Below are 27,122 nucleotides of genomic sequence, written 5' to 3'. Positions count from 1 at the left end.
AGAGTGCACAGCAGGATTTACTTAAGAGAAGCGTTACGAGTGAAGCAGGTTAACAATGGTACATCCAGCAATTTATATCCCATTCCAATTCGATGTGGGTCGTAGGGTGACTATTCGTGGACAAATGGAATCGAATGCGTAAGTGCAACTATATAAAGATTGTCGTCAGGTTTGAGCAAGATTGGCACAACTTAAAATGTAACATTTACCTGATACTTTTTATGTTCGGTCCTTATTACAACTCTTTTTCTTTTTGGATAAAAAGTTCGATAAAAAATCACACTGATATAGGTAGGCTGAATTGATTATTACGTCTCATGATATCTTTCTTCAGGACCGCCTTTGCTCAAGTAAGTGAAGGTATGGGGTACAGTTCTGGAAGCGGTGGGCTAAATTCCCAATTTGGTTCAGGAATTTTCCGGTTAGGATTTTTTTTTACTTCCCTGGGCATAGAACATCTTTATGCTTTTGCCATTCAAAATACGGTTGGAAAAATGCTACAGACATAGAAAGTTTCCAATTAACAACTAATGAACATATGTAGAACATTTAGAAGCAGGCTATAGGGGAAGATGGGGTAATAAAAAACACCCAAATTTTACAACTCACTGAATTTTAATAATTAATGATCGTAAACATATGTGTGCAGAATGTTTGCATTTTGAAAAAAAAATGTTCATCTTCAACTAATCTAATAGATTATAGCTAATACCTCTAATAGATGAGGATATCAAAGTATAGAGTTGATAGTTCCGGTAGAACACGGCAGTGTGAAAATTGTATATAGAGAGTAGAAAGCGAGCAACGGTCAATTATGAGGAAGGCACGAATCGGGTTGATCATCTCCTTTACCAAACTCCCCTCGTTCAAAGTGTTTTTTTGTTACTTCATACGCGAAGTTAGCGATATTCAGAGTTGGTTGGAAATGCTAACATGAAGCTTTAGTGTGATAATTTATTAGCTAGATAATGATCTTTATAAGAGGGTAGGTGGATAGTTCCGTTAGAGTACGGCAGTATGAAGACTGTATAGAAGTTGAAAATGAGCGCAGGGCCATTAATGCGACAGTATAAAGTCAAACGCACACCTTTTGCCTAACCCGTACGATGTACGCGGAGACTTGAAGTATGTCTTCAAGTCTACAGGCAAAAGATGTGCGTCCGCCTTTTGCTTATTACTGACTGTGGCTGTGGAATAGTTCTAGCGACCCCAAACTACCCTGTTGGGAAGGGATGGTGAGGGGAATCTCCCCCCGTCGCCACTGGCAGAAAAGATCATTGCCGATTTGCTCTCGTACCTTCCATGTGCGGAAACAGTTCTATCGATTGTATCACACTCAAGTCGCCATCTGACGTATGCAGAAACACGATAAGGGATATATAATTAAGTTTAAGTCTTAATCACTATAAAATTAATCAAAACTATAGTAGTAAAAATGAACGAACGAACCAAAAACATAAATTCATCAACAAACCTTTCCTAATTGTACATGGAATCGAGCTGCTGAGTCTCTCAATTTCATAACGATTTTCACTGCAGCTGCAGCCAACCCCATTTGAATATGGACATAATGGCAAGATGAGTTTTTGCTGTTACCTTCTTCGCCTTTTTTTCGAGGATCTGTTAAGAACCATTGCTGTATGAAATAGCAATGCTGCAAGATAAATCCACGAAATTCTATTGAAAATGTATTCAAAATTTGCAAAAAGTCATCTTGGCCCGGGGGTGTATCTTATGCCATCTTACCCCATATGGCCCTTGTAATTTGACTTTTATAGGTATGAGGCATCTTCAAATGACTTAGGTCTTGGCAACCAACTAAAAAAAGTTGTAAATAGATCAACCACTGGATAAGTACAGGAACTGTTAAAATTTTATCACAGATAAACAGACGTAAGTATTTATCCACGATCATTACACACGTATTTAACGTTCAGAATAAATATTATTGGCTGCGCAAATCCCTCACTACAACGCCGGCACCGGATCACTTTGACATTTCTATACATTCTATAGAACTTGTATGCAACATTATTTAAGGGGCCTCATCGCCTAGTCAGTAAAGGCACGGTATTACCAAGCCGGAGGCGGCGGGTTCGATTCCCGGTCCGGTCGAGGGAATCTTTCGGGTTGGAAATTTTCTCGACCTCCCTGGGAATAGAGTATCATTGGGCTTGCCACACAATATACAAATTCATGCATTGGTATTGGCATCGAAAGCTCTCAATTAATAACTGTGAAAGTGCATTTAGAACACTAAGTTGAGAGCACGCAATAAGCTAATATGAAGAAGAAGATGCAGCATTATTTGAAACTTGGCAAGCAAACTTTTTTCCGCGAATAGCTCGCGAGATGTCGGTAGTAAGTTCCGTGAGGATCCATTTTAAGAAAATAGTGTAAAGAGTTTCGTCTGTTTGTCTTTGATTTTATGAAATACTTCAATAGAAATAACGGTGAAAAATTTCACTCACTTACTTAAGAACATTTTCTTTCATAAAAAAAAAAACATATGCTTAATTTAATTGCCTGTTTCTTATTACCATAAACAGTTTCAAATGTGGAATAATAAGAAACATCTTATTCTTCATGTTATAAATATAACTATAAGATCGGAAAAGGCAAATCATTCTTTTGCTACCGCACAAAATATCCCATAGTTGATCAAGTAAATAAAGCAGTTAATAAAAAATCACTATAGGTTGAAATGTTTCTGGAATAATAATTATTCAATAAGAAAAAAAAAAATATGACACATGTTTTGACCATAATCGGTTTAAGAATGCATAAAAAGGTGTAAATTCGTAATCTTAACAGCTATAGCAATGGAACATGTTTCATATAACCCCATCTTCCCCTGCCTGGAAGTAATGAGTATCAGTATCGATAATGTGGTGGGGCGGCTTATCGTAGGTTCAGAACGTATGCCTGATTGAAAAGGTGCTGCTATCGGCGGCTATCTTCCGGATTAAAGCATCCATCAGTGATAAGATATTATTGCAGGCATAACATTTTTAATTGCATTGCGGATATATCTTTGGTGCATTCTAGACACCTGTGTAAATTGCAAAACATTAAATAAAAAGGTGATAAAATGCGCTCTCAATATCACGCCTGATATAGGAACAAAATATTATGCTTGATCTTGATTTTACAAGCTTATTTGATACTGCGAGACTGTAAAAATGAAGCTGAGAGTTGATTCGGCACACAAATGATTCCGTTGCACATCGATTGAAGTTCTTTGATCTTTTTTGGGAGACACGGGTACGGGAGGTGTTTGCTACCCGTGTCTCCTTGAGATCGTTAAGTTGACGATAACGGGAGCACAGTAGAGGAAAGCTATAGATAGTTGGGTATGTAATTCTGAATACCCGCTCCCGACCCGTACCCAATTCATACAATTTTCAAGAACCCGTACCCGAACTGAAACCGAAATGTGATTTTTTTAAATACCCGTACCCGACCCGAACTTGTAAGTTAGTTTTTATGAATACCCGTACCCGTCGGGTACGGGTTGAGTTTTGGGTAAACGTACTTGATCATCTACAGTTCATTGAACACATATATTTATTTGTATGGTTTCTGTTTTCTTGTGAAGGGACATGACAAATATATGTTGTATGTTGAAGAAATGCGCCAAAAAGTTCGTCTTGATGCTCACAATCATTACTTTCTTAGTTGGATAAGATGCTAGAAATACCCGTACTCAACTATTCCACGTTTGTTGTTACCCGTACCCGACTCGAACCAGAACATTTATTTATTTGCATACCCGTACCCGACCATCTCTTATGCTTACGTCCGATGACGACTTGAGTATGTAACAATCGATAGACCCGTTTCCGCACATTGGAGGTACATGAGCGAATCGGCGATCATTCTATTTGCCAGAGGTCTACGAATGAGTTTGGTAAAGGGAATGCTCGATCCGAGTCGTACCTTCCTCAAAAATTGTCCTTTGCTCGCTCTCTGCTATCTATATACAATTTTCACACTGTCGTACTATAACGGAACCATCAATTATATACTTTCATCTCCTCATCTATTGTATAAAATGTTCACTTTAAGTCTGATATTGAAGTTAGGCATCTCCAACTATAAAATGGAATTGCCCATAAGCTCTTTGATCTTCATTGAATTTCTAGAAATTTTAGCAAAATCTATCGAAATGCCCTTGCAGCTATCGGAACTTATCTGAATAATTTTAAAATTTTCCTGTTGTTCTGCACGTTCTTGACGTTTTCGAAACTTCCTTCTGATGTATCTTTGAATTCTTAGAAATTTCAAGAAAGTCTCGTTCTTGAAGGTTACCGCATTTTTTTGAGATGTAAATGGAAACTTCAAAAGTTCTTCATTGAAAGACCCCCAATTTTCCTGACGACTTATTTAAAGTTTTATGGGCGATGTTCTTAAAAAATCTGTAAAGTTCCTGCATTTATTTTCTGAACTTTCCTAACGTTTCCACAATTACAAAAATCCTGAAGTTTTCTAATAAAACTGTTGCAAATTTCTCTGTTAGTAAATTAAATCTTAGTTCACGACATTTTCCTGAAATTCATTTAACTGTCTTGTAGTTTTCATAATTTGCCCTTAAAGATCTCAAAGTTCTGAACTTTTTTGTAGTTCTCGGAACTAACCTGATATTACCGGATATTCCCTAAAGTTCTTGGAACATCCTTTAAGTTTTAGAAATTGCTCTAATAAGCTCCTAAATTCAGTTCGCTCTTAGCAGTCGCAGGGCAGCAGTGTTAAGCAATAACATAGTGACTAAAATCATTTAAAAAAGTGGCTTAAAAAGACCAAAATCATTTTAAAAAGTTACCAAAATGTGACTTAAACATTGTCAGAAAACGTTCAGAAATAGAATCATGCTAATTGATTTGTCAGTCATCCAAAAAAGGTAGGCATCGATTTCTTATCTGTACGCATTCGTCAAAAGTTTATATTGCAAGATCTTGCACAACTAGATTAAAAACTAACAAAATTGTGTAACACGACTTTTAATAACAGAGATATTTTATCATATTTGAAATTTTTATGGTCTCCTGAATTAAAGTCTAGAATAAATCTATTCTCTAACACGTCACGCTTTTTAGATATGAACTATGATGATCTTGCATCACGAAGGTGCTCTGTGTTTGCTAAGTTACCTATTAAGAAGATATTGCCTAATTATTAGAACTATTTCCGAAATGAGGAATGAAGCGTCGAGATAAAGGGTGATACGGTCAAAATTTGGTCAATATCAACTTAACGCATTTCTTTCAATTTTGCATTTAAAAAACCTGAACACCCCTCATTTTGAAGGTGTGTGTGTGTAGAATGTTACTCCTATTTTGATTTTGGAATTCACTCTTCAGTTGTCAAAATGCCGTCCAAGCAAGAAGAGCAGCGTATCAAAATTTTGCTCGCGCATCGCGAAAATCCGAGCTACTCGCACGCAAAGTTGGCAAAATCGCTAAAAGTTGCCAAATCAACCGTTACAAATGTAATTAAAGTGTTTGGGGAACGTTTGTCGACAGCCAGGAAGTCTGGATCGGGGGGAAATCGAAAACCGGAAGCCGCTGAGACGACAAAGAGAGTTGCCGGTAGTTTCAAGCGAAACCCTAACCTCTCTCTCCGAGATGCCGCAAATAAGCTGGGTGTATCGTCTACAACCGTGCATCGAGCCAAAAAACGAGCCGGACTATCGACTTACAAGAAGGTAGTGACTCCAAATCGCGATGATAAACAAAATACAACGGCCAAAGCGCGATCCCGGAGGCTGTACACGACGATGCTGACGAAGTTTGACTGCGTGGTAATGGACGACGAAACCTACGTCAAAGCCGACTACAAGCAGCTTCCGGGACAGGAGTTTTATACGGCAAAAGGAAGGGGAAAGGTAGCAGATGTTTTCAAGCACATGAAACTGTCAAAGTTCGCAAAGAAATATCTGGTTTGGCAAGCCATCTGTACCTGTGGCTTGAAAAGCAGCATTTTCATAGCTTCCGGGACTGTCAACCAAGAAATTTACGTGAAAGAGTGTTTGAATAAACGTCTGCTGCCTTTCCTGAAGAAACACGGTTGTTCCGTACTGTTTTGGCCGGATTTGGCATCTTGCCATTACGGTAAAAAGGCCATGGAGTGGTACGCCGCCAACAACGTGCAGGTGGTTCCCAAGGACAAGAACCTTCCCAACACGCCAGAGCTCCGCCCAATTGAGAAATACTGGGCTATTGTCAAGCGGAACCTAAAGAAGACCAAAAAACTGCTAAGAGCGAGCAGCAGTTCAAGGCAAACTGGCTTTCTGCGGTGAAGAAGGTGGACAAGGTGGCTGTACAAAATCTGATGGCAGGGGTCAAGCGTAAGGCCCGGCAATTCGGATTTGGAAAAGCGGAAGCCTAACTGAATATTTTTCCTGAATTTTATACTAATTGAACTTGAAAAATAAATTTAATTTGATTTTTTAAATAAACGATTTCACCGATTTACACGCGTTTTCCCTTGACCAAATTTTGACCGTATCACCCTTTAGCGTTTTAAAATATTTCACACAAATGATATGTAGATACGCAGATCTAATTTTTGAATTACTGATAAAAGGATAATTCTTCTACAACAGAAGTTGCTATTCATTCTACTGGGCCGAACAAGGCTGAATGAGTCATTAAGTCGACTGTTGGCAAGCGCCATTATAAAGGTTGAACACGAAAAAATCCAGACACGAAAATCTTGTTATTATTTATTTATTTTCCATAGTTTAATGTAGCAGCTATACATTTGTAAGTATTATGCTCATTGTAAGACCATTGTTTCAGTCTTCCTTCTTACCATGTACAAGGCCCATCATATTTTGCACGAGCCCTGTTCCAACTTGTTTGGCTGCCAAATTCCATTTCCGCTTGAAATCTTTCAGGCCAATTGCAGCTCCACCCTTTTTCATCAGTATGTGCTTCACAATTGACCAGTATTATTCAATTGGCCTTAGTTCCGGAGAGTATTGGGCGGATTCATCTCCTTGGGAACAACTGTGACACCATTTTCGCTGTACCACTGTTTGGTAGTAGAGTCCGGTCAAATAGGCAATCCACCTCATGCTGCTCCAGAAAAGGCAGTATTCTTTTCCTTAGGCACTCCTCCTGGTAAATTTGCTGGTTCATGGTCCCGGTTTCGCTTTTGATCCCACAACTGCAGATTGCTTGCCAGACAAGGAACTTTTTGGGGAATTTTAATTTCTTTTTGATTTTACATTCTGGCGGGTCACTCTTTCGGTCTACCGAGTTATGAAATTTCTGCCCAGAAATTTGATCGAAAACTGCCAGAAGTGGATATACCGGGATTTTCATTTTGAGCGCGCAGGATCGAATTGCGACGTTCTTGTTCCGGTGAAACCAAATTAACTTATCCTGATAACCAATGCCTACTGTGATTCTATACACTCTTAGCTTGATTAAGAAATGTTGAAAAAAAAAATGCCTTTATAGCAACATTTTGAATGCATCTGCATTTTTTCGTGTTCAACCTTTAAGCTATTTTAAACTGGTAAAAAATAGAATAAGACATAATGAGTCAAATTTCGAGTGATCGGAATTGTTTATGCAAGATACCAGGAATTCATAAAATCCTTGAACTTCAATTCACAAGATCCTCGAAGGGGTTTTGGATCATTTGACATTTGACAGACTGACAAAGCTTTCAATATATTTTAACTTGAGAGGTGTCAGACTAAAGAAAGGAAAACAAGTACCATGTGAACCATTTGTTTTGTGATCTCTTAGTCTTGTCTTTGGAGATTTGTTAATATTCTTCGATTATTTTCAAGCTTTTGCACTTTGCAACATGATATATTTTGGATTTAGTTTTAATAAATTCCAGATTGTTTGCTTTTTAATCTTTAAATTCTGTTGCCAATTGTATTTTAAAATACTAGATTGGGGTATGGTCTTCGATTAATTTGCGATACCTCTAACAACAAGACATTAGGAAAATGATTCTACAAAAGAACTGCAAGATGGGGGAAATTTACATATCATAGGACTAAGACACTTTTGAAGTTATCAAGCTCAATTTATTAGTTCCGAAGTGATTTTTTTTTGATAAACCTTCTAGAAACTTGTGAGATAAATATATAAAGGTGAATATTGTGCACAAGAGAAACTTAAATCAATGCTGACTAATTTATGCTGTAATGACAATCGTAAGACGGACCAAAACCTATAGATCCCCTGTTCTACCGTGGGAAAAATAAAGTACTATATAGTGGGAACTAAAAATAAAACGATGGAAAAGAATTCCAGATTCCCGACGATTTTTTATATTGTTGATATTTATTATAGCTTATGGTCTACTCATTTTTCTTAATAAAATTCCAAGAGTTTTCCAGGTTTTTTCCGAATGTTTCTACCATAAAGTACTATAGTTTCATTAACCTATGATCCTAATTTCACGCATTTTTCAAATATACAATCCAAATGTATAATGGAAATATTTTAAATTGAGCTAGAAATTCTGATAGGTATTGTTGACTGCAGGAAAAATATGATTTTAAAAAAAAATATTACAACATATTTCAACATACAACATATTTGAGAAAACTATTTTAATTCACTTTGCAATCCTCATTACATTATTAATAATTCTTGCTAGGAATTGCCTGAAGAATTCTCCTGAAAATTCACTTGGAGAAATTCGTCAGAATCTCAGAATCATCAGAATCTACCTAATATTATCCTGAAATTCCCATGAAATTATCTTAGGAATATATTTTTAGTTCTGCTAGGAAATCCCAAAAAATCTTCGAAATGCTGCTGGGATTCTCCTTTGAATTATCTGAAAAAAAACACCGGAATATCCTTAGAATACTCCTCGAAATCCACTTGAAATTTAGCTCAGAATTTTCTAAGGATATTCCTAAGAAATCCGTTAGAATTATCCTCATTGAATATATTTTGGAATTATCGTTGAATATTGCCTCATTCATTGGAATTAAACTCACAACTTTTAAATTCTCATCTAGAAAATAACTTGCAGTTCTTCTTAGATTTCTCCACAAAACTTGTCAGAACACTCTTGGAATTTTTAACCGAATTCATTTGAGGTTCGAAAAAAAATTTACGCATATTTAATTGTAATCCTCCATAATATACCCTCTATGAATTCTCCGAAAACTTACATGGAAATATGTCCCAGATTCCTTTTCAACGATGCCATATATTCAGACTTCTGTACACGAAAAAAGTGGTCACACTTTTTTATTCAAAAAATATCATATCAAGTATTTCGTGAAGCTATAATTAATGCAATAACTAGTTAATATTTGTAACTATTTTTATATCTAATGAGATTAGAAAAATCGTTATTATAATTAAAGTTACAAGGGTTCAAAAAAGATAGTGTCCACCTTTATCGTGTACAAAAGTCTGTATATCTGGTATCGTTGTTCCTTTTGCACCAGAATATTCTTTAAATTATCCTCAGAATGTCGTTAGATATCTCTTATGTATTATCTTGAAGTTCGCCTCAGAATGGTGTATTCCTCCTTCTCGTTCAAATTTTCTCATAATTCATTAAGAATTAACGTCAAAAGCTGTTATGAATTTTCATTAAAATTTGTATTGAATCCTATTCAAGGTTGCGTTGGAATTTTACTCAGAGTTAACTACAAAACTAGGGTTCTAGGACATTGACGAAAATGATCCAAGGGTTAAATTTTGTGGACATTGACAAGAATAAAAATTTAAACTCATCAGGTACATGAACTTGGTGTGATTTTAGAGATCTGGATTCAAATTTACCTTAAACCAATCAGTAGATTAACTATATATGCAACCAAAAGCTACTTATTCATGAAGTGTTTGATTTTAGTTACAATAAGGTTCTTATATTTATTGTAACGAAATAAATATATGACATGAGAATTCGAGACTGTTCAGTTATGGGTAACAATTTAAATTTCAACTTGTTGTATATAAAGTTCCAGAGAAGCTTTACCAAGTTTAACAGGATTATCTTTAAGTTCAAGTATTTCTTTCAAAAGAATTTCCCCTGATAGAGTTCTTTGAATAAATTCGACTTTATGTCTGAGAGTGCCTTGAATTGTCTTTATAACAGTGTAGAAATTCTCTTATATTCTCTTTGAATTATGATCGGAATGAATGGAATGTTGTTAAAACTGATGGCTTCCAAATTTATTTACCTTTCCGTATGTACCGTAAGATTTGATAAAGATAAACTAATCGTTGAGGATATTGTCAAAAGTCTAACATTGCTTCTTGACGCCAAACTCGGCCTACGGATTCTAAACTCGGCCTAACGCATTGAAACGCCATTGGAACACCAATGAATTCACTTCGGCCTATCGAATGAAGACAAAAATTGATTCGGTCGGAGCGCTTCTTTTGTTTTTAGGAATAATGGGTGAAAAATTTCATATCACGCGTTCTCATTGACTTCGTTCCGTAGCTTATTAACTAAAGTGTCGTACCAAACGCATAATTGACTTGTTAACTCTGAAATCATGGATTTATTTGAAGTTTTCTGCTTTATAGGCCCAAAATGGGCGATTAGGCTGAAGTAGTTCTCCACAGTACTATGTTATAAAAAAAATCACGAAAACACTTTTGTTTGCTACGCGCATTTTTAGCATATCACAAGGCCACAGAAGTAAAATGGCATCTGTAAAGATGCACCTTTGCAATATTTTTTCACTATTGTGTGTTGCACTGGTTTTTAGATTATTGGATAATTTTTTGAAAACGTCAAATATCTTCACACTCGACTTGTTTACAAACAAACTTCTTTGTTACCTCTGTTGTTGATTCTTTTGAACTACAAAATCAAAGCTGGTAAATACAATTAAACTTTTCATTCACCTCGTTTTTATTCTAATTTTTATTCAACTGTTTTATAAAAATCGAATTATTTTCAGATCATTAATTGAAGAAGAATGGCTGGAATTATTGAAGCAGTTCAACACCGGAGAACATCGATGAATACGGTTTATCATGCTCTGTATGGCTACTATTTTCTTGGGCTCTCAAGAGCTAAGTTATCGGTACTCTACGCCAAACATAAAAGTACAATATCAAATTGCATCTCCAGTTACGAGAGAAATGGTTGCTTCAATCGAAAACTGGCAAGAGCAATTGCTCGGAAGTTCGGAGAAGAAAAGCGGCAATGGCTGGTAGATTTATACAAGAAGCATCCATTGCTCTATTTGGATGAGGCCAAGACTGCATTGAAGAGCATTTTAAAATGAAGATATCTGCGGCCTCCGTATGTCGTATACTTCACAGCGAGGGACTAACATGGTAACGGATAGAGAGAAGGGCCATACAACCCAAGTAACATTGCAGGTTTTATCGAGGTTTTATAGCATTCTACTAGTCTAAATCATGATCTACAGAACCCTCATAAAACTTAAATTGTTACTTGGGAAATGCAGCAGAAAGACATCTATAGGTTTTGGAAGGAGCTAAGCGACTTAAATTGGGACTATCTTAATCTAGTTTTCCTAGATGAGGTATCTTTTGACAGTCGTGGCATGCTCCGAAACCGTGGCTACTCAGCTAAAGGAACGAAACTAATTTGCCGGGGTGAGTTCATTCGCAAGCCCCGAGTTTCGTGTGATTGGCCAAGAGGGTATGTTGGAATGCTCCTTTACTGAAGGAACATTTACTAGACTTAATTTCTTCCAACACTGCAAGCAATTTGCTTTGAGAAGTGGAAAAGTAGAGACGTATCAGGGTTTCCACTCAGTATGGATCCTTGATGGCGCCCGGATTCATTGTGATGACAAAATAATCTCGTACCTTCGCTCTTTGGGTGTATTTGCTGTTTTTCTACCAGCATACTGTCCATTTTACAATCCTATAGAGATTGTGTTTGGTTTGGTAAAGAAGAGAATGCAAAAGGTTTATCAAGAAAACACATCGAAGGATTTGAAAATGACTTTTGCTGAAATTATGATGTCTTTCTCTAAATACAAAACGGACAAAGTATTCCACAAGTGTGGTTACATACATGAAGGTAAATTTGATCCCACAATTGCTGCTCCTGAAAATTTGATCGATTTGGTTTGTGAAGAAACTGTGTGACTTTTTTCATTCATTTGATTTTTTTTATTCTCGGTTTTATACATATGCCTTTTTAAGTTTATTATTGTAAAAACAGCTTGAAATTAAAAACAATAAATCGTAAATCAAAACATTATACATGATCAATGTCTTCGATATCGGTTATCTGACAACTCAAAGACACTCCCAACTAAACTAAACTCCTCTTGGACGTTTACAGATGTCTCCATTGCACTGATGAGTGACTCGCTAAGCCTATCTCGAATTTCCAAAGCTTCCAAACAGCTCTTCAAAGTCCTCATTGATACCATCACATTGTTCACGTCTGATTCCACGACATTGTAGGCTTGATGGATGGAAGAGAGCTCTTCATGATGATAGCTTCTGTTAACACTGTGAGCCACAGTGAGTTCTCTGCGCATCGCACTAACACGTGGGCCCTCTTTTGCTTGAAACAGATGGGCCAAATGTTGTGGAGGATAATCTTTCATTGACTCTCTTAGATGAGCCGGTGCATTTAGTATTGTGTTGGCCCAAAATGACCATGCCATGCCGTGTCCTTCAAGGTGATCCCCGTAAGTAGCTCTCAATTCATCCGACAAATCAAAAACGGCGTGTGTGACTGCTGCACCTGACCTGTCTTTCTCAGTGGGGTCGACCAATGCTTCCTTTACTGCATTCCACGCAGCACGACTGCTGATCGAAAGCGAATAAATGTGCAAGTGCAGCGATATTTCTTTGTTACGCCAATTCTGTAGTATCACTTGGTGAAGGCTCCTCCACCGGGTTATTTCCCTCTGGTTCATCTTCCTCCAGCACCTCCAAATCGTAGTCGATCAAAGGATCGAGAGACGGATCCTCGTAATCGATCAAAGGATCGTTAGGTGGATCCTCCAACGATTCGGAATCACTGTTCCGCATAACTGCATCGGCCATGATTGAGCCTTAGGCTAAAAATCTCTCTAATAAAGGAAAAAAAAATCGGCCATGATTTCTTTCCTAAGAAATTTCAATAATTTAATGAAAATAAATAAATGTATTGCTGTTTATGAATATCTACTTATTGCTTTCTATTAAATCCAGTTTGATTCGAAAGTTCAGCGTAAACACAGAACGTAAACATAAATCTTCTGTCAAAATGTGAGTACGCACAATACTGATACGGTAAAAAATCAAAATAAAATTGTATGCTCACAATTAATTCTGATTTCCACTAAATAAATCAAGATTATTTATAATTATTTTGTGTTTTGATTGCATATAATGAAATTAGATTGCACTTTTGTTGTTATTTAATATCTCAGATAGCTTGAAACTATTGCTTTAATGATAAATCATGCCACAGTTTTGTTGGTATTTAAATTTCGGGATACACTGTAGAGCCAAGTGGAAAGGTGTGAGCATATTTTGGTGTGACAAAATTTGTTGCCTGTGAGTCTAATAATGGGCAATGAGAACAATACAAAAACGAAATGTTTATCATTGTTCATATTTATGCAGCACTCATTTTGATACCATACACAATGGAACTCGTAACGAATTAGACTCAAATTACCATTTGATTTACACAAGTCTTTCCTTTTGTTACCAATGCGCGGAATTATGGCGGTTTAAACGCTGTCCAGACTGAGCAGTTATAACATGTTATAATGGTTGTCAAATAATTGCAACACAGAAACCACCATCAAGATAGCGCTATAACATGTTATAACTCTGTAGTCTGAACGTACTATTAAGGTACTTGATTTTTTTATTTTGATTTTGATTCTGCGAGACAGAAGGGGGTCTTATGAAGGCCAAATCTCAAGTCTCAAGGTCACATTCCAGAACGTGAGTGGATCATGATGATCACGTCAAACTATAATGTCTCAAATCAATAACACGCCCCAAACAACCCCTAGAACGGCTCCCATACACTCTCCATGCTGAACCGTGAGTCTCCCCTTTTCCCATATCATTGCATGCAAAATAATAACCCAATGCACTGCCCATAATCGCAAGTCAGTCCCATCTGTAAAAACCTGAAAATGAGAAAACAGCGTTCAAAGATTTTACAAGTTTTCTGATTTGACACTTATTTTAGAGGGATAAATTTAAAAATAAACGTACAATATGATAGAATGTATCTATATTTACCAAAAAATATTGGATAAAATTTCGTGAATTTTTTATTTTTTGGCCAAAATCTGAGTGGGACTGACTGAGTGGCGATTACATTTAACGTCATTTAAAAAAATAACCACAAGTCAGTCACAATTCCATGACGATGCTGCATTAGTTTGGCACAGTATTGAACAGTAGAAAGATACCATATTCGCATAGAACGTTATTGTATGTTTCTGGATTTGTTCCGCTGGTTCCAGAGCAATGGCCGGAACATATTCCGGGGAGTATGGGTCTTCATAAGACCAGAGCCAAACGTGCCAAACCCACTATGCTATAAATCAATTCACATGAGAATTCAAAAATAAGATCAATAAGAGTCATGATGAGTGACCAGCACCATGTTGGCCACACCACACCACATGTTCCGGGTATTCCCGGGGAAGTGGTAAATCCCTTTTAAATCAAAATCTATCGCTTCATCAAATCACATAAGAATTCAAAGCCATATCCATTGGCGGTCAAACTGAGCATCGTAAGAACTATATTGTCAAAATCTGTCTCGAGACAAATCTCATGATGTGATGTGTTGCCTAACAATTTTAATTCTATAGAAGCAATCCTAAAAACATATCTGTGACGTTGTTTTATAGTTTATTTAATGAGTTCCTATTTTTTTTCTAATGGGGCTGACTTGCGGTTACTTTTTGCTGTGGGACAATTTGACTTGGTATTGTTTTTCATTTTTCTTGAACACAACCACCTTTTTTCAATAGCACATCTCAAAAAAACATAGAAAGATAAACTGAATAATGATAGTTGAAGATGCTAATTTCAAATAACATACTGTAGTGGTAATTTTTATACGATAGATGGAGTAGATGAAAGCATGGAGTTGATAGTTCCGTTAGAGTACGGCAGTGTGAAGATTGTATATAGATATTATATATATTATATAGCAAGCTAGGACAACTTTTAAGGAAGGTACAAATCGGTTTTTTCATCTCTCTTTACCAAACTCCCCCTTTGGAGAGGGATGGTGAGGGGGAGTTTGGTACTCTAACGGAACTATCAACTCTATGCTTTCATCTACTCCATCTATCGTATAAAAATTACCACTACAGTCTGTTATTTGAAATTAGCATCTTCAACTATGTAAATCGTTGACTTCACGTAGAAGTAATACTAAAAACATATAGTCAAAGTGAATAATGATGCTAACTCAAAATTAATCATTTTGTTCGACCATTTTCCACAGAGATGGCGCTGTTCCGCTGGTAGGAAGTGATAAAAATCCCCATATAGAAATTGAGAGAAGTGGGAATAATTCGCTTTCGGTGCATATTCAGGTGAAAAAAAGTGAACGACAACCTAAAGAAATTAATCAGGGACTTTGTCGTTCAGTTTTTTCCCGGAATTTATTGTTAAGCAAGCTACAATTAATTAAAAATGATTTTTCCCCATACAATTTTACCTGCTTTACTACCAGTCCCCAGAGAGCCAAAAAAATCAAATTAGAGAGAGAAAATTTGCTCTCACGACCTCAATCTCTCAATATGCCATGTATTTTGTTGACACTCGATTTGTGATTTCCCTTTCACAGATTACAAAATAGAGTACCTAACACTTCAAAACAGTTCAGTTAAATGATCTTTATTTCTTGTGTTTGTGTGGTTTACATGTATGAATTTTTCAAGTGACACAGATGCGTCTTTTCAACTTTAGTACAGTGAGATTTTAATTATTATTTACAGTTTCTAGTCCTATCAGGCCTATTTTAAAGTATGACCACCTTGGTGGGATTGGTTTGATTTGAATTGGAAAAAGGAGACTACTTATAACTACTATTTACAACTACAACTAACCTACAACTACTATGTACACCTAACCTACTATATACAAATTGCTTATCAAAGCATGTTCTGATAAATTACATTTTTCTGCAAATTTAGTCTTAATTTCGTTAATTTTTGAATCTATTTTGGCAATGCCTGCCTCTTCGTGTAAATTTGTTATTCTAGTGTCGAAAGGACGATCAAGAACCATCCTCAGCACTCTATTCTGAGCGACCTGAATTTTGTTCCTGTGAGTCCGTGCACATGATTCCCACACCGGAGCTGCGTAGAGGATCGCAGGTGCTATGATTTGTTTGTAGACGGCCAGTTTGTTCACCCTTGAGAGGCGGGATCTGCGGCAAATCAGCGGATACAGACACCTAACCAAGGTAGAACACTTGACTACAGTTTTCTCTACATGCGAACGGAAGAGGAGCTTTTCATCGATCAACATCCCAAGATAGGTTACTTCGGCGGACCACTCAACCCTTGTGCCATTCATGATTACAGTACAAGATGGAGCCGGTTTCAGTTTGGGCGATTGCCGATGTAGGAACATGATCGCTTGTGTTTTGGAGGGATTGATTTTAATTTTCCACGTGGTGGCATAATCAGCAAAGGCGTTAAGGCATCGTTGAAGTTTGTTCGTTATTTCGCGAGGCATCCTTCCTTTGACGGCTATTGCGGTATCATCTGCGAACAGGAAGAACACGCAACCGTCTCCAAGGGGAGGAATGTCGGAAGTATAAATGCTGTAAAGCAAGGGGCCCAGCAGACTGCCTTGCGGCACTCCTGCTGGGATGGAAAACGTGTCGGAAAGACAACCATTCAACGATACCTTAAACGACCTTTGCTGAAGGTAGTTACGGGTGATTTTAACCAGATGTAATGGGAAGTTGAAGTTACAAAGCTTGTACACAAGTCCGTCATGCCAAACATTGTCAAACGCCTTTTCAACGTCTAACAAGGCCATGGCTGTGGACTTGGATACAGCTTTGTTACTTCGGATGTTATTCATCACCCGCACTAGCTGGTGATTGGTGGAGTGCCCCTTTCTGAACCCAAACTGTTCCGGAAGGAGAATGTTATTTTCCTCGACAAACTTGAGCAAACGATTGAGAATGAGTTTCTCGAACAATTTGCTCAGCGCTGAAAGGAGGCTGATTGGTCTGTAGCTTGAAGCTAGCGTTGGGTCCTTCCCGGGTTTGCGGATAGGTATGATTTTCGCTGTCTTCCAGATACTTGGAAAGTAGTGCAGTGCCAAGCATCTGTTGAAGATAGCGGTTAGAAGAGACTGCACTTTCATGCTGAGTCTCTTCAAGATCAAGTTGAATATACCGTCAAACCCGGGGGCCTTCATGTTCTTGGTGCATTTCAGCGCTGAGCAAATTTGTTGTACTGTAATCATATCCGCCGGAGGCACGACACAAGGGGAGGCATCTAGGTTTTGAACGCATTGCGCAACCTGATCTTCGAGCGGACTTTGGATATTCGAGCCAAGCAAATGCGATGAAGCGACATGCTCGCCGATCGCATTTGCTTTCTCCTGTGGGGTGATTAAAAGCCGATCGTCATCATTTTCGACTTTGAGAGGTGGAATGGGTTTGGGATGAGTTTTCAGGACCTTGGCTACTTTCCAGAATGGTCTGGAGCGGTCGTCCAGATTCTGGACAACACGCCCGAAACTTTCATTTCGGAGTGAGTCCATTCTGGAAGCAATCTGTCTGTTCAGATCAGCCATTTCACGTTTTTTGCCCAGATCTCCAGTCCTCTGAAACTGGCGTCTACGAACATTTCTCAGGCGAATCAAAAGTTGGGTGTGGGAATCAATGGCAATAAACTTACCCCTCACAGGAACTCGTCGGACGCACGCCTCGTCAGCCACGGTTATGGCTTGGTGGAGTCCCTCCAACGCTCGGTCGATGTCCTCCACGGTGTCAAGCGGCGGGTTGTCGATGATGTGCCTGTCTACCACGCGTCCAAACTGGGCCCAGTTAACGCGATGGTAGTCCTTGCGCAGGCTTGAAGCAGGAGCCACGTTGCAGCCCAGTTCAGCCACCACCGGTTGGTGGTCGGAGCTGAGTTCGTTCAAGGCTACCGGCTTGGACAAGCCGATATTTGTCAGGAACAGGTCTAGCGTCGATGGGTTGCCCGCCGGTGAGATGAATGTTGGTTCATCCGAAAACCAAACGGAATACAGCCCATGCTGTGAGTGGTCGAACAGGAGACGACCGTTCTGGTTCTGCTGGTAGTTCCGCCAGGCCTCATGGCGAGCATTCAGATCTCCTCCAACTACGAAGCGGGAACCGGTACGGGTGATGGTGGACAGGTCCTTCTTGAATTTAGCCGCTAGTCCACTGCTGGCGGCACACTGTCGAGGGCAGTAGACGGCGATGAACTGGACGTATCCAGTCGACGACTCCACCTCCACACCAAGGGCCTCGATGATAGAGGTGCGGATATGGGACAGAGTGTGGTATTTTATTCCTTTCTTGACGACGACCGCAACACCACCCCCCCTGGAGCTGGTGCGATCAAGCCGAATAATGTTGTGGTCAGGCAACCAGAAGCTGTCGCCGGACTTTAGATGGGTCTCGGTTAGAAGGCCCACGTCGATGCTGTGCTTGCGGAGGAAGTCGGCAAGCTCAATCTTTTTTGCTCTTACAGAGCAAGCATTCCAGGTGACGATAGTTAGCGGTTTAGACGCCATACTGGATGATGAACTTACCGAGCACTTGGATCTGTTCGGGCTTATTGCGGCACTTACGAAGAGCACCGGACATGTTGACGAAAATTTCCATCAGTTCATCCGCTGAGAACAGATCGGGGTTGTTGTTTTGCGCTGTTGGTTGTCTCCAGAATCCAGGGGGGGATGGAGAGCTTTGACCAGCAGAATCACCGGAAACTTCTTGAGGGGGGGCGGGTTGCACCCGCGAATTCGCTTGCCTTTGCTGGGGAGCACGAAGAGGCGGAAAATCCTCCGTCCTGAATGATGGGGTTTTGTCCTTCTTGCGTCCTGGTTGATTGTTGCTTGACGCCAGCTTTCGGATGCGTTTGAAGTCCTCGCGTTTGGAGCACTGTCTGTCAGAGCCTTGATGTGCACCACCACAGTTAGCGCATTTTATCGCCACGGCTCCATCCGCAGGACAGTTGGAAGTGGCGTGTTCTTGAGCGCAGTTGCTGCAGCGTGGCTTGATGTTGCAGTTGCGGGTACCGTGTCCAAAATTGAGGCACCTCTGACACTGCGTTACGTCACGATGACCGCCACGGTATGGCTCCCACCGTACGATGATGGAGTAGATCGATCGGATGGCTTGTAGCGCATTGAGCGTCACCGTCCCTTTCTGGAAGTGCACCAGGAAAAGACAATCCGGGTACGTCTTCACGTTTTCATCTCTCCTTGTCATTCGGAAGACAGCGATTGGGGCTAGCTTGTACCGGTTGATTTCGTCTTCGACCATCTTGGGGTCGAAGTTTGGTAGACCCCTGATGACTACCTTGAAGGGCTTCTCACCGGGGATGTCGTGCGTGAAGAATTCCGCCTTGGTATCCTTCAGATATTTCACGGCCACTTCGTACTCCGCTTTGGTTCGGAGCATCACCTTGGTGCCGATCCTGCCGAGCTTAAACTCAGCTGCAACGCCCAGCGATGAAAGATCGCCAATCAGCGTGTTGAGTGGGACTTGCTTCACCACCAGTGGAGGAAGCTTCATTTTTGCTGCACTCGGGCTGGCAGCAGTTTCGTTGTCGACGGCATCGCCGAAATCACCAATGACGCTGACGTTCGTCGCGGTGGCATCGTCCCGTCCACTCGCACCATCGGACTGGCCTTGATTTTTCTTCCTCTTCTTAGACCGCTTCACCGTGGCTGAGGTGGGATTCCCTACATCGGTGGGAAGAGTAGCGTACCTATTCGAAATAGGTACACTCAAGCTACCCTCACCGCTGTTTTTCTTCTCCGTTTTCTCTCGGAGCCTGCTCCGGGAGCGCTGTCTTCCCATCACACGAAGCGACCGACACTACTGACGACGCGATTAAACTGCGAATGTTTGGAACAAACTAGAAACTTTAGAACAACTCGACAGAGCGAGCAAAGACCGAACTGTACTGCTTGACGTTCAAGCAGAGAATCAGCCACACTTCAAAACATGTCTGGTACCTCTATATATGCATTTGCTATAACATTAGAAGTCCCTTCTTTTTTACATATTCTGCGCAAAAGATACTTTATACCCCGCCCCATACATAAAAATTCGGCGGGAAATTCTGTGAGGGGTGAGCTATTTTGTGTGCAGAATGTGTAAAAAAGGAGGGACTTCGAATAATAATCTAAATGCATATATAGAGGTACCAGACATGTTTTGCACTGCAGTATCCTCTGAGAACAATTATAGGAAAACAGATTGTGTCTAGTTTCCGATAGATGTCACCGCAAACAACAGCTGTGACATCTGATGGAACATGAATGCAGAAGCTTGACAAAATGATCAATTGAATATGCCTAAATGAATTAGTTGCAATGATAATGAGAGTATAATATACTAATGAAATAAAATCAATATTTATCTGATAATAATGATCGAAATTGGTGAACAGTAAGGGAAGTTGTTAGTTGATTTCACCATCACAGAGTTTGACAATAGCGCGATGCTATATTATTATGATGCTGATTAGACGAGTCCTTGTCGTTGCTGTACTTAAACTTGCTTCAGTAATTAGCCACCTCTTGCCAATGATCTGCCGATCGATCACTGCCTTCTACATCGTGCTTTGCGCTGGATTTCCATGTGAAGTATGGTCTTCCAATTTTCTTCTTTATTTCTTCTCTTCCATACTAAAGGGCTTTCCTGATAATCTGTTATGATGGTTCTGTTTTTATGAAAATAAAATGATGCTCTATCCCTCTATCATGGCTATATGTTGATCCAGCGTGCAGATAGTTAATATCGTTGTCTTCTTCAAAACTTGATCACCTTGATCTAAGAAAAGAAAATCGCCACTCAATCAAGCCAAATTCAAAGGTAGCACCTGTGTGATGTCGCATTCCAAAAGTTTTGAACCAAATAAAAAAAAAATATTTGGCAGCCATTAGACTCAATTATTTAGAAAAAAGAAAAAAACAATTCATAATTAAAATCATAATTCTAAACTATACAATTATTTAATTTTTGGCTAGTTGTTATATTCCAACAAACTTTTGGTCCGCTACATCACAACTGGCATCACTAGGTTGCATCTATTTTTTTTATAATATCTTCATGTTTGATTGTCAGTTATATTAAAGTTACATACATTCTACAAAAATTCTAAAGTTTTCGACGCCTACATTTGCAAAATTTGTATTAACTAAATAAAGGAACATTTTGCCTAACTGTTTAATCAAAGATTGTTTTGTTGCTCTTGTAAATGTTGAGAAGACTGGATACATAAACTTTTCTGGTACCATGCGACGAAGTCTAGGGTCTAGATGAGCTAATAAAGACTTCTGATAGAACCAGACATTACGACTCCTTGTGCACTTGAAGATGCGATGAACGATAGTGTCAGTTTTTCCTGGACATAATCGGTCGACTGTTGGATTTTGGCGATGAAGAAGCTGGTTGTGGGGAATCCTCTCATGTGTCATGAGATACCACGCTGACCGTTGCTCAGCTGGAAGCAGGCTAGAGTGAATGTTTTTAAAGACCGCTTTCCAATTTATCTGCGAGTCGATGAAGGTCGGTGGATCCGGAAGCAGCGAAAGGTAATGTTGGTACAAACCACTCGCCGTCAGGTTCTCCAAAAGATTGAAGGAGAGATATGATATTTCCTGCAATGCCAACCTAGCGTGCTGAAATTCTGCAGGTATACTTGGGACGTTCGGTGGATTACCAGATCCTTCCAGAAAATCGGCTAGCAATGTAAGTTGATCCAATGACTTCACCAATCGATTCAATAGAAGAGGTTTTTGGGAAGCGTAAGATTTTGAAAGGAGATCTTGAACTGTTGAGGGTGCCCCATCCACAGGAACTTTCTCAGCTCAGTTATAATGCGAGCTTAGTAGTTTTTTTGGCAAGTACACGATAGAGGCCACGTACCACATTTTTGAGCACATATACGTGTTTAGTAGTATCACTCTTAGAGTGAGTGGCAAGTTTCTGGGACTTTGTTCCCAAATCCGCTGTTTCATACCCGATAAGATCGAATTCCAGTTGGGATCTCTGGTAGTTCGGGTATTCTCGCAGTAAAAGATACCTAGGATCTTGACGTGGTTCTCAATTGACAGCCACTCGGTAGCTTCAGTTAAGTCGATGTTGCCTATCATTAAACCCACAGTTTTGCTTCGGTTAAGAATTGCTCCTGCTTCTTCACCAAAGTTTGTGAACAGCTCAGAGACTTGCACTAACATTCCTTAGTTTAAGCATTAATTATCACACCAGGAAAAGCTCGCCTTAATACATCCAAGAGAGGTTGCATATACAGCACAAAAAGTAACATTGACAAGGGATCTCCTTGACGGACCGAACGCTGGATGTGGATTTCGGGAGCTAGATGGCCATTCACTAATATCCTCGAAAAAGAATTCTCCATGAACTTTTTGATGAGTTGATGAGTTCTACTAGTGGCGGGTTGAAATTCATTCTTAACATTGTTTGCTGAAGAAATGAATGATCAACGCGATCAAACGCGTGGTCCAGATCACAGGAAACTAGCAGCGCGTTCTGATGCTTCAATTCACATATCCTATCCCAGATTTTTGTGGTCACTTCGAAGATAGTTTTGGAGCCATTCGAACACTTCTGATAGTTCTGATCAGCGGATAGCACCAGTGGAACGAGTTTTTCCATGCGCTGCTTCAGGATACGCGAGACGGTTTTGAAGTCAAACGACGAAAGGCGGACATATCTTTTTTGTTACCCCTTTTCCGTACAAGAACTAATATACCTTCAAGAAAGTTTTTGGGAGCGTTACCTGACAAGGCGTCGTTTATGACAAGTGTGAATTTTCTCGAAATTATCCTCCAGCATTTCAGGTAAAATTCCTTGGGTAAGCCGTCAATGCCCGGGGATTTTTTTGAGCAGCTCGATTTAATTGCAGCGAAGACCTCCTCCTCCTCAGCATTTCTCATGATCGATATGTTTTCCTCGATATCATTTGGGATACTTCTAGTCGGCAAGAACCTCGCAGTATTAGAGGTTTCACCAGCAGCATACAGTAACTACTTTGATTGAAGAAACGGGAGACTTCAGCATGAATTTCATTTATATCCATATGGTAACCATGGTAACCATGGTAACGTTACCATCTCGAAGTTCGAGCAAGTTGATGCTTGTCCGTGCTTTGCGTGTTGACCGCTCGTTTAGATGAAACAGGCCTGTTTGCTCACCACCTATATATGATGAATTGTTCCTTCGGAGCTTTGTTGAGAAATTTCGCTGTAGTTGAAGCATTTGTCCTTTGATGCGATTGATGTTATAACGTTCATGCGGATTTCCAGGAAGTCGATTAACCACGTGCGAAAGCTGAGCTTGATAAATTTCCATGGTTCCACGGAAATCATTGAAGAGAAGCGATGTTTTCCATTTAAGGAAGGAAATCAGTTTCGGCTTACAAAAAGTAATCCACCAATCCATCCATGTTGCATAATGCCTTCTGTTTCGGACCCAGTGTATCCATTTTCGTTCAAGTTCGGGGAATGCTTCAGGTTCGTCCAAAACTTTCGTAGAAAGACTCCACACACCTCTACCAGCTGATGTGCCAAGGTCCGGTAAAACTATCCGTACGATGTAAGCCTTGTGATCGGTGAAAGCAGTAGTGCAGAAGTAAGCATTCCTTAGCCATCCCCGCACGGTTGCGCCTACCAGAATCCTATCCAATCGTGACGCAGTAATGAATATTCTATTCGAGTTCCATTCAGATTTGTCCACGTATCGGTGAGTTTCATTGAAGTCATCAATCGTTTCAACGTTGGACTGTGGTTACCGGAGCCGATTGCATCCCTTTCGTATCTTTAAAAATGTAAAGATACAGACAAGCTCTGGGACCTGGTTGCAGTTAAGCAATCCTCAAGGTTATGCCAATACCCAGGGAATTATGGCGGTTTACAATATTTAAATACTGTTCAAACCTTAAGAACTTTATTAGTGTCACTGAGGGCTCTAAAATTTTATTTCTTTTTATTCCAGCTTCGGCATCACTTTGCAATCGACCGCTGACGTGGAGCCTCGTTCCAACGCCCCACTGCACGTTGCTGTTCGACTGGTGAATGAGACCATCACCCGTAATGACTGGTGTAGTGTACAAGGTTGGAAACAGGAGGAAAACGACGGTGGTTGCCCGATTACGGCGGGGTCCTTCTTCGAAATCCAGATTACGGTCAACCGAGACAGCTATGGCATAACGGTCAATGGGCGTCACTTCAGTGATTTCGCTCACCGACAACCCTTCGATATGGTGCGGTTCATTCACCTCACCGAAGGTGCCCAAGTGTTTGCCGTTGTGATGGAGTAGGGGCACATTTCGAATACTGTTTAGCAACAGGGATGTGTCATCGGAAATAAATGGCCAATTTTAAAGTTCGTCTATAAAACTGTTTTCAGTTTGATTATTTTTTCCCTATAATAATTGTTTGTTTGCATCTTTTAAGTGTTAAAGTCTCACTGTTACGCTACAGAAAAAAAGTTTCGTAATTTTATACTTGTATGTGTGTTAGTGTGGATGTGTGTGTGTGTTCGTGTCTTTGATTCGCTTATTTTGTTGATTTGTAACGGCGACTTCTATCGCAATTGAATTTGTCCTGGTGCCTCTAACCAGTGCTAAAACTGTTGCAATGCAAGATGTATGTTTTAACTGTTATTTGCTTTATTATCATCTTTTTTCCTTGCGTGATATGGCACTTTTCGATTTTTTTTTTTATAAAAAAAAACAAAACCCTACTGGATTTAAATCAGTTAACCTGCACGTGGTAATGACTTGAGTAAAAGTTTGTTTTTTTTTCTGTTGAAAAGTAATTGTGTCTACATCTGAATTCTTTTTTATTTCACTATTACGGATTTCGTAACGCGTTAACAATGTAAGACGATAAAAATTGGCTGTAACTCTAAAGGCAAAATTTAGAAAAAAAAAATCTTTGTTTATTGGAGTCATTGGAATTCTTACAAACTGCGGTAGATTCGAGATTGTTAAGTATCATTTGTTTTTTTTTGGTTTTGGAATCGAGTACTGTAAACAGCATGATGATTTGTGCGATATTGTCATTGGATAATACTATGTAATTGGTTATTAGGTTTATCATCTATTGTTTTTGTTTAACGGGAATTAACAAATTAAAATGGACATTATTTTGTCTTGCTGAAGCTATTGTTGAATTTACAGGATGTATTCAAGAAGTGTAATTGAGTTTTTGTTTTGTTTTGTTTTTCTGTTCTAAAACAGTTTTCTATGTCTAGGAAAATAAATAGGTGACACCTTTAGAAGGTAAATTGCTAGTATGATTGAAAAAAATCCAGATTGGCAGTCAGATTCGTACTGACACGAAAAACTCTTAACTGAAGGGAATCGACCTTCTACTCAGAAACAAACAAGAACTTAATCAGGAACAAGGAATGAACACTGAAAGTCAGAAATTAACAAGAACTGAACGAATTCTAAAAAAATGTTATTCTTTAAAATAATCTAGACTGATAGTATCGTGAAAATTTCTCTTTTAGCAATAAAACATGCTTTCACAACGTTCTGGTGGAAAATTCCATTGATTGTTTTCAAAGATGGCTACTAATATGGCCGCTTTTTCACTCGTGTTTCAAAGAAAAATAAATATCTTCTATTAAGAAATCATTTCAATGCCGTGATTAACAAAAAAACTTGTTAAAACCCAGAATCCTATCGATATAATCATGATTTTTTATCCAGCACATAGGATTAGGCAAAAAACTCAAAGTTCTCAAGTCTCAGAATCATATTTAGTTAAGTTCGGGACCTTCTGAAATCCGAAAATCAGAATGAACCAATTTCAAAATTTTCACAGGTCCTAGATTTGCGATCACTTTTTTTTTCATAAACCCGACACTCATCCGACAGGTAGGTAAATGCTCATAAACTAACTTGGCGAAGACATTAGGTACGATTTACTCAATCCGTCCTTCAAAACCCGCGGTTCAGTGTCCAAAACATCGTTTGGGTTAAATGGTCTATTTTTTCGTCATGTTGGTTCGTTGAACATTTTTCTCAAGTGCATGATAAAATTACACGTTCCATCGGGTATAGACCTCGGTTCACTACCCAAGTCTGGCTTAAAATGGTTGAAACCAAATGTTTTGTTCGTCGTATTTTGACCCTAATTAGTGTTCGTATTTTTTTTTTCTTCATCAGCAGGACGGAACCAAAAGTTTTTGTTTTGTGCCCCAATTAGAACTATTTATAGCGATAGTAGATACGCACATTACTAACTGCACATCAGTTTGCCCATTATCTGGCCTAACAGCTCCGAGATTCGTGTTCAAAACACAGTTTTTAATCCTTCTATTGTTTGATAAAACAAACCTAACCGTTGCATCTTAGAATGGTTTAACTATTGAATAAATATCGATTGACGCGCGTTACCAACAACGTAGAACCACGTTCTGAATCAAATGCCGCCTCTTGCGCGAGAGCTCGGATTAGGCAATCCGTTTCACCAATATGTCCTAAATTAAGTAACACAGTTTCCGAATATTCTCTCACTTTCAAACTTATAAATACCTATATCATACTTTACAACGTTATCCTCACTCGGCTTATGCAAATAGATCAACAAAAAACGATGAAAAAAAAAACTACGTAACAACACTACGTGATAAAGAGTTCATTAACGGGCATATTTTCCAGATCTAGGGAGCGGTGTGTGAGATTCCGGCGGAGATTCCTTTGCTTCCATTTGGTTGATAGTAGGTTTGAGCCGCTTGGCGGCGGTGGTAATAGGTTGGGTTTTCTATTCGAATGGTGCCCACTTACCTCGGTACATCACAGCGTTCATAATTGCACGTATTCGCTCAATCCGTGTCCATGATCGTCTGCCGAGGTGGTCGAAGTGGCTGTGGTTTGATTTCACCCTAGCCAATTCGGCAGGAACGACTGTCATCAGCTGCTCTGTAGATTGGATAGAAAAATC

General features: G+C 39.2%; 2 protein-coding genes across 2 annotated transcripts in view; one reads left to right on the top strand and one right to left on the bottom strand.

Moving 5' to 3' along the window:
• LOC135697701 (probable galaptin lec-8) lies at positions 1 to 24,485 on the top strand. The gene is made up of 2 exons (XM_065217487.1): positions 1 to 138; positions 24,160 to 24,485. Exons 1-2 carry the CDS (start codon positions 56 to 58, stop codon positions 24,482 to 24,484), a joined length of 408 nt encoding a protein of 135 aa, XP_065073559.1. The 5' UTR covers positions 1 to 55; the 3' UTR covers position 24,485.
• Positions 24,486 to 24,550: 65 nt separating this feature from the next.
• beta4GalNAcTA (beta1,4-N-acetylgalactosaminyltransferase A) overlaps positions 24,551 to 27,122 on the bottom strand; it is a 59,674-nt gene continuing 57,102 nt past the window's right edge. Inside the window, exon 7 of the mRNA XM_065217468.1 lies at positions 24,551 to 27,100. Within this exon, the coding sequence (XP_065073540.1) occupies positions 27,092 to 27,100 (9 nt within the window). The 3' untranslated portion in view covers positions 24,551 to 27,091. The remainder of the gene's footprint in view (positions 27,101 to 27,122) is intronic.

The sequence above is a fragment of the Ochlerotatus camptorhynchus genome, unplaced genomic scaffold (genome assembly GCF_037179485.1).
Source record: "Ochlerotatus camptorhynchus isolate MF236.1 unplaced genomic scaffold, CSIRO-AGI_Acam_v1.1 ptg000077l, whole genome shotgun sequence".
In the NCBI taxonomy this organism is placed as follows: Eukaryota; Metazoa; Arthropoda; class Insecta; order Diptera; family Culicidae; genus Ochlerotatus; species Ochlerotatus camptorhynchus.
Note: the sequence above shows the minus strand (reverse complement) of the source record. Positions and strands in the feature narration are given on the sequence as shown.

Coding starts and splice junctions, on each gene's coding strand:
- LOC135697701 (XM_065217487.1), top strand. CDS start 56: ATGGTACATCCAGCAATTTATATCCCATTCCAATTCGATGTGGGTCGT. Junction 139..24,159: donor GGACAAATGGAATCGAATGC/GTAAGTGCAACT, acceptor TTTTTATTCCAG/CTTCGGCATCACTTTGCAAT.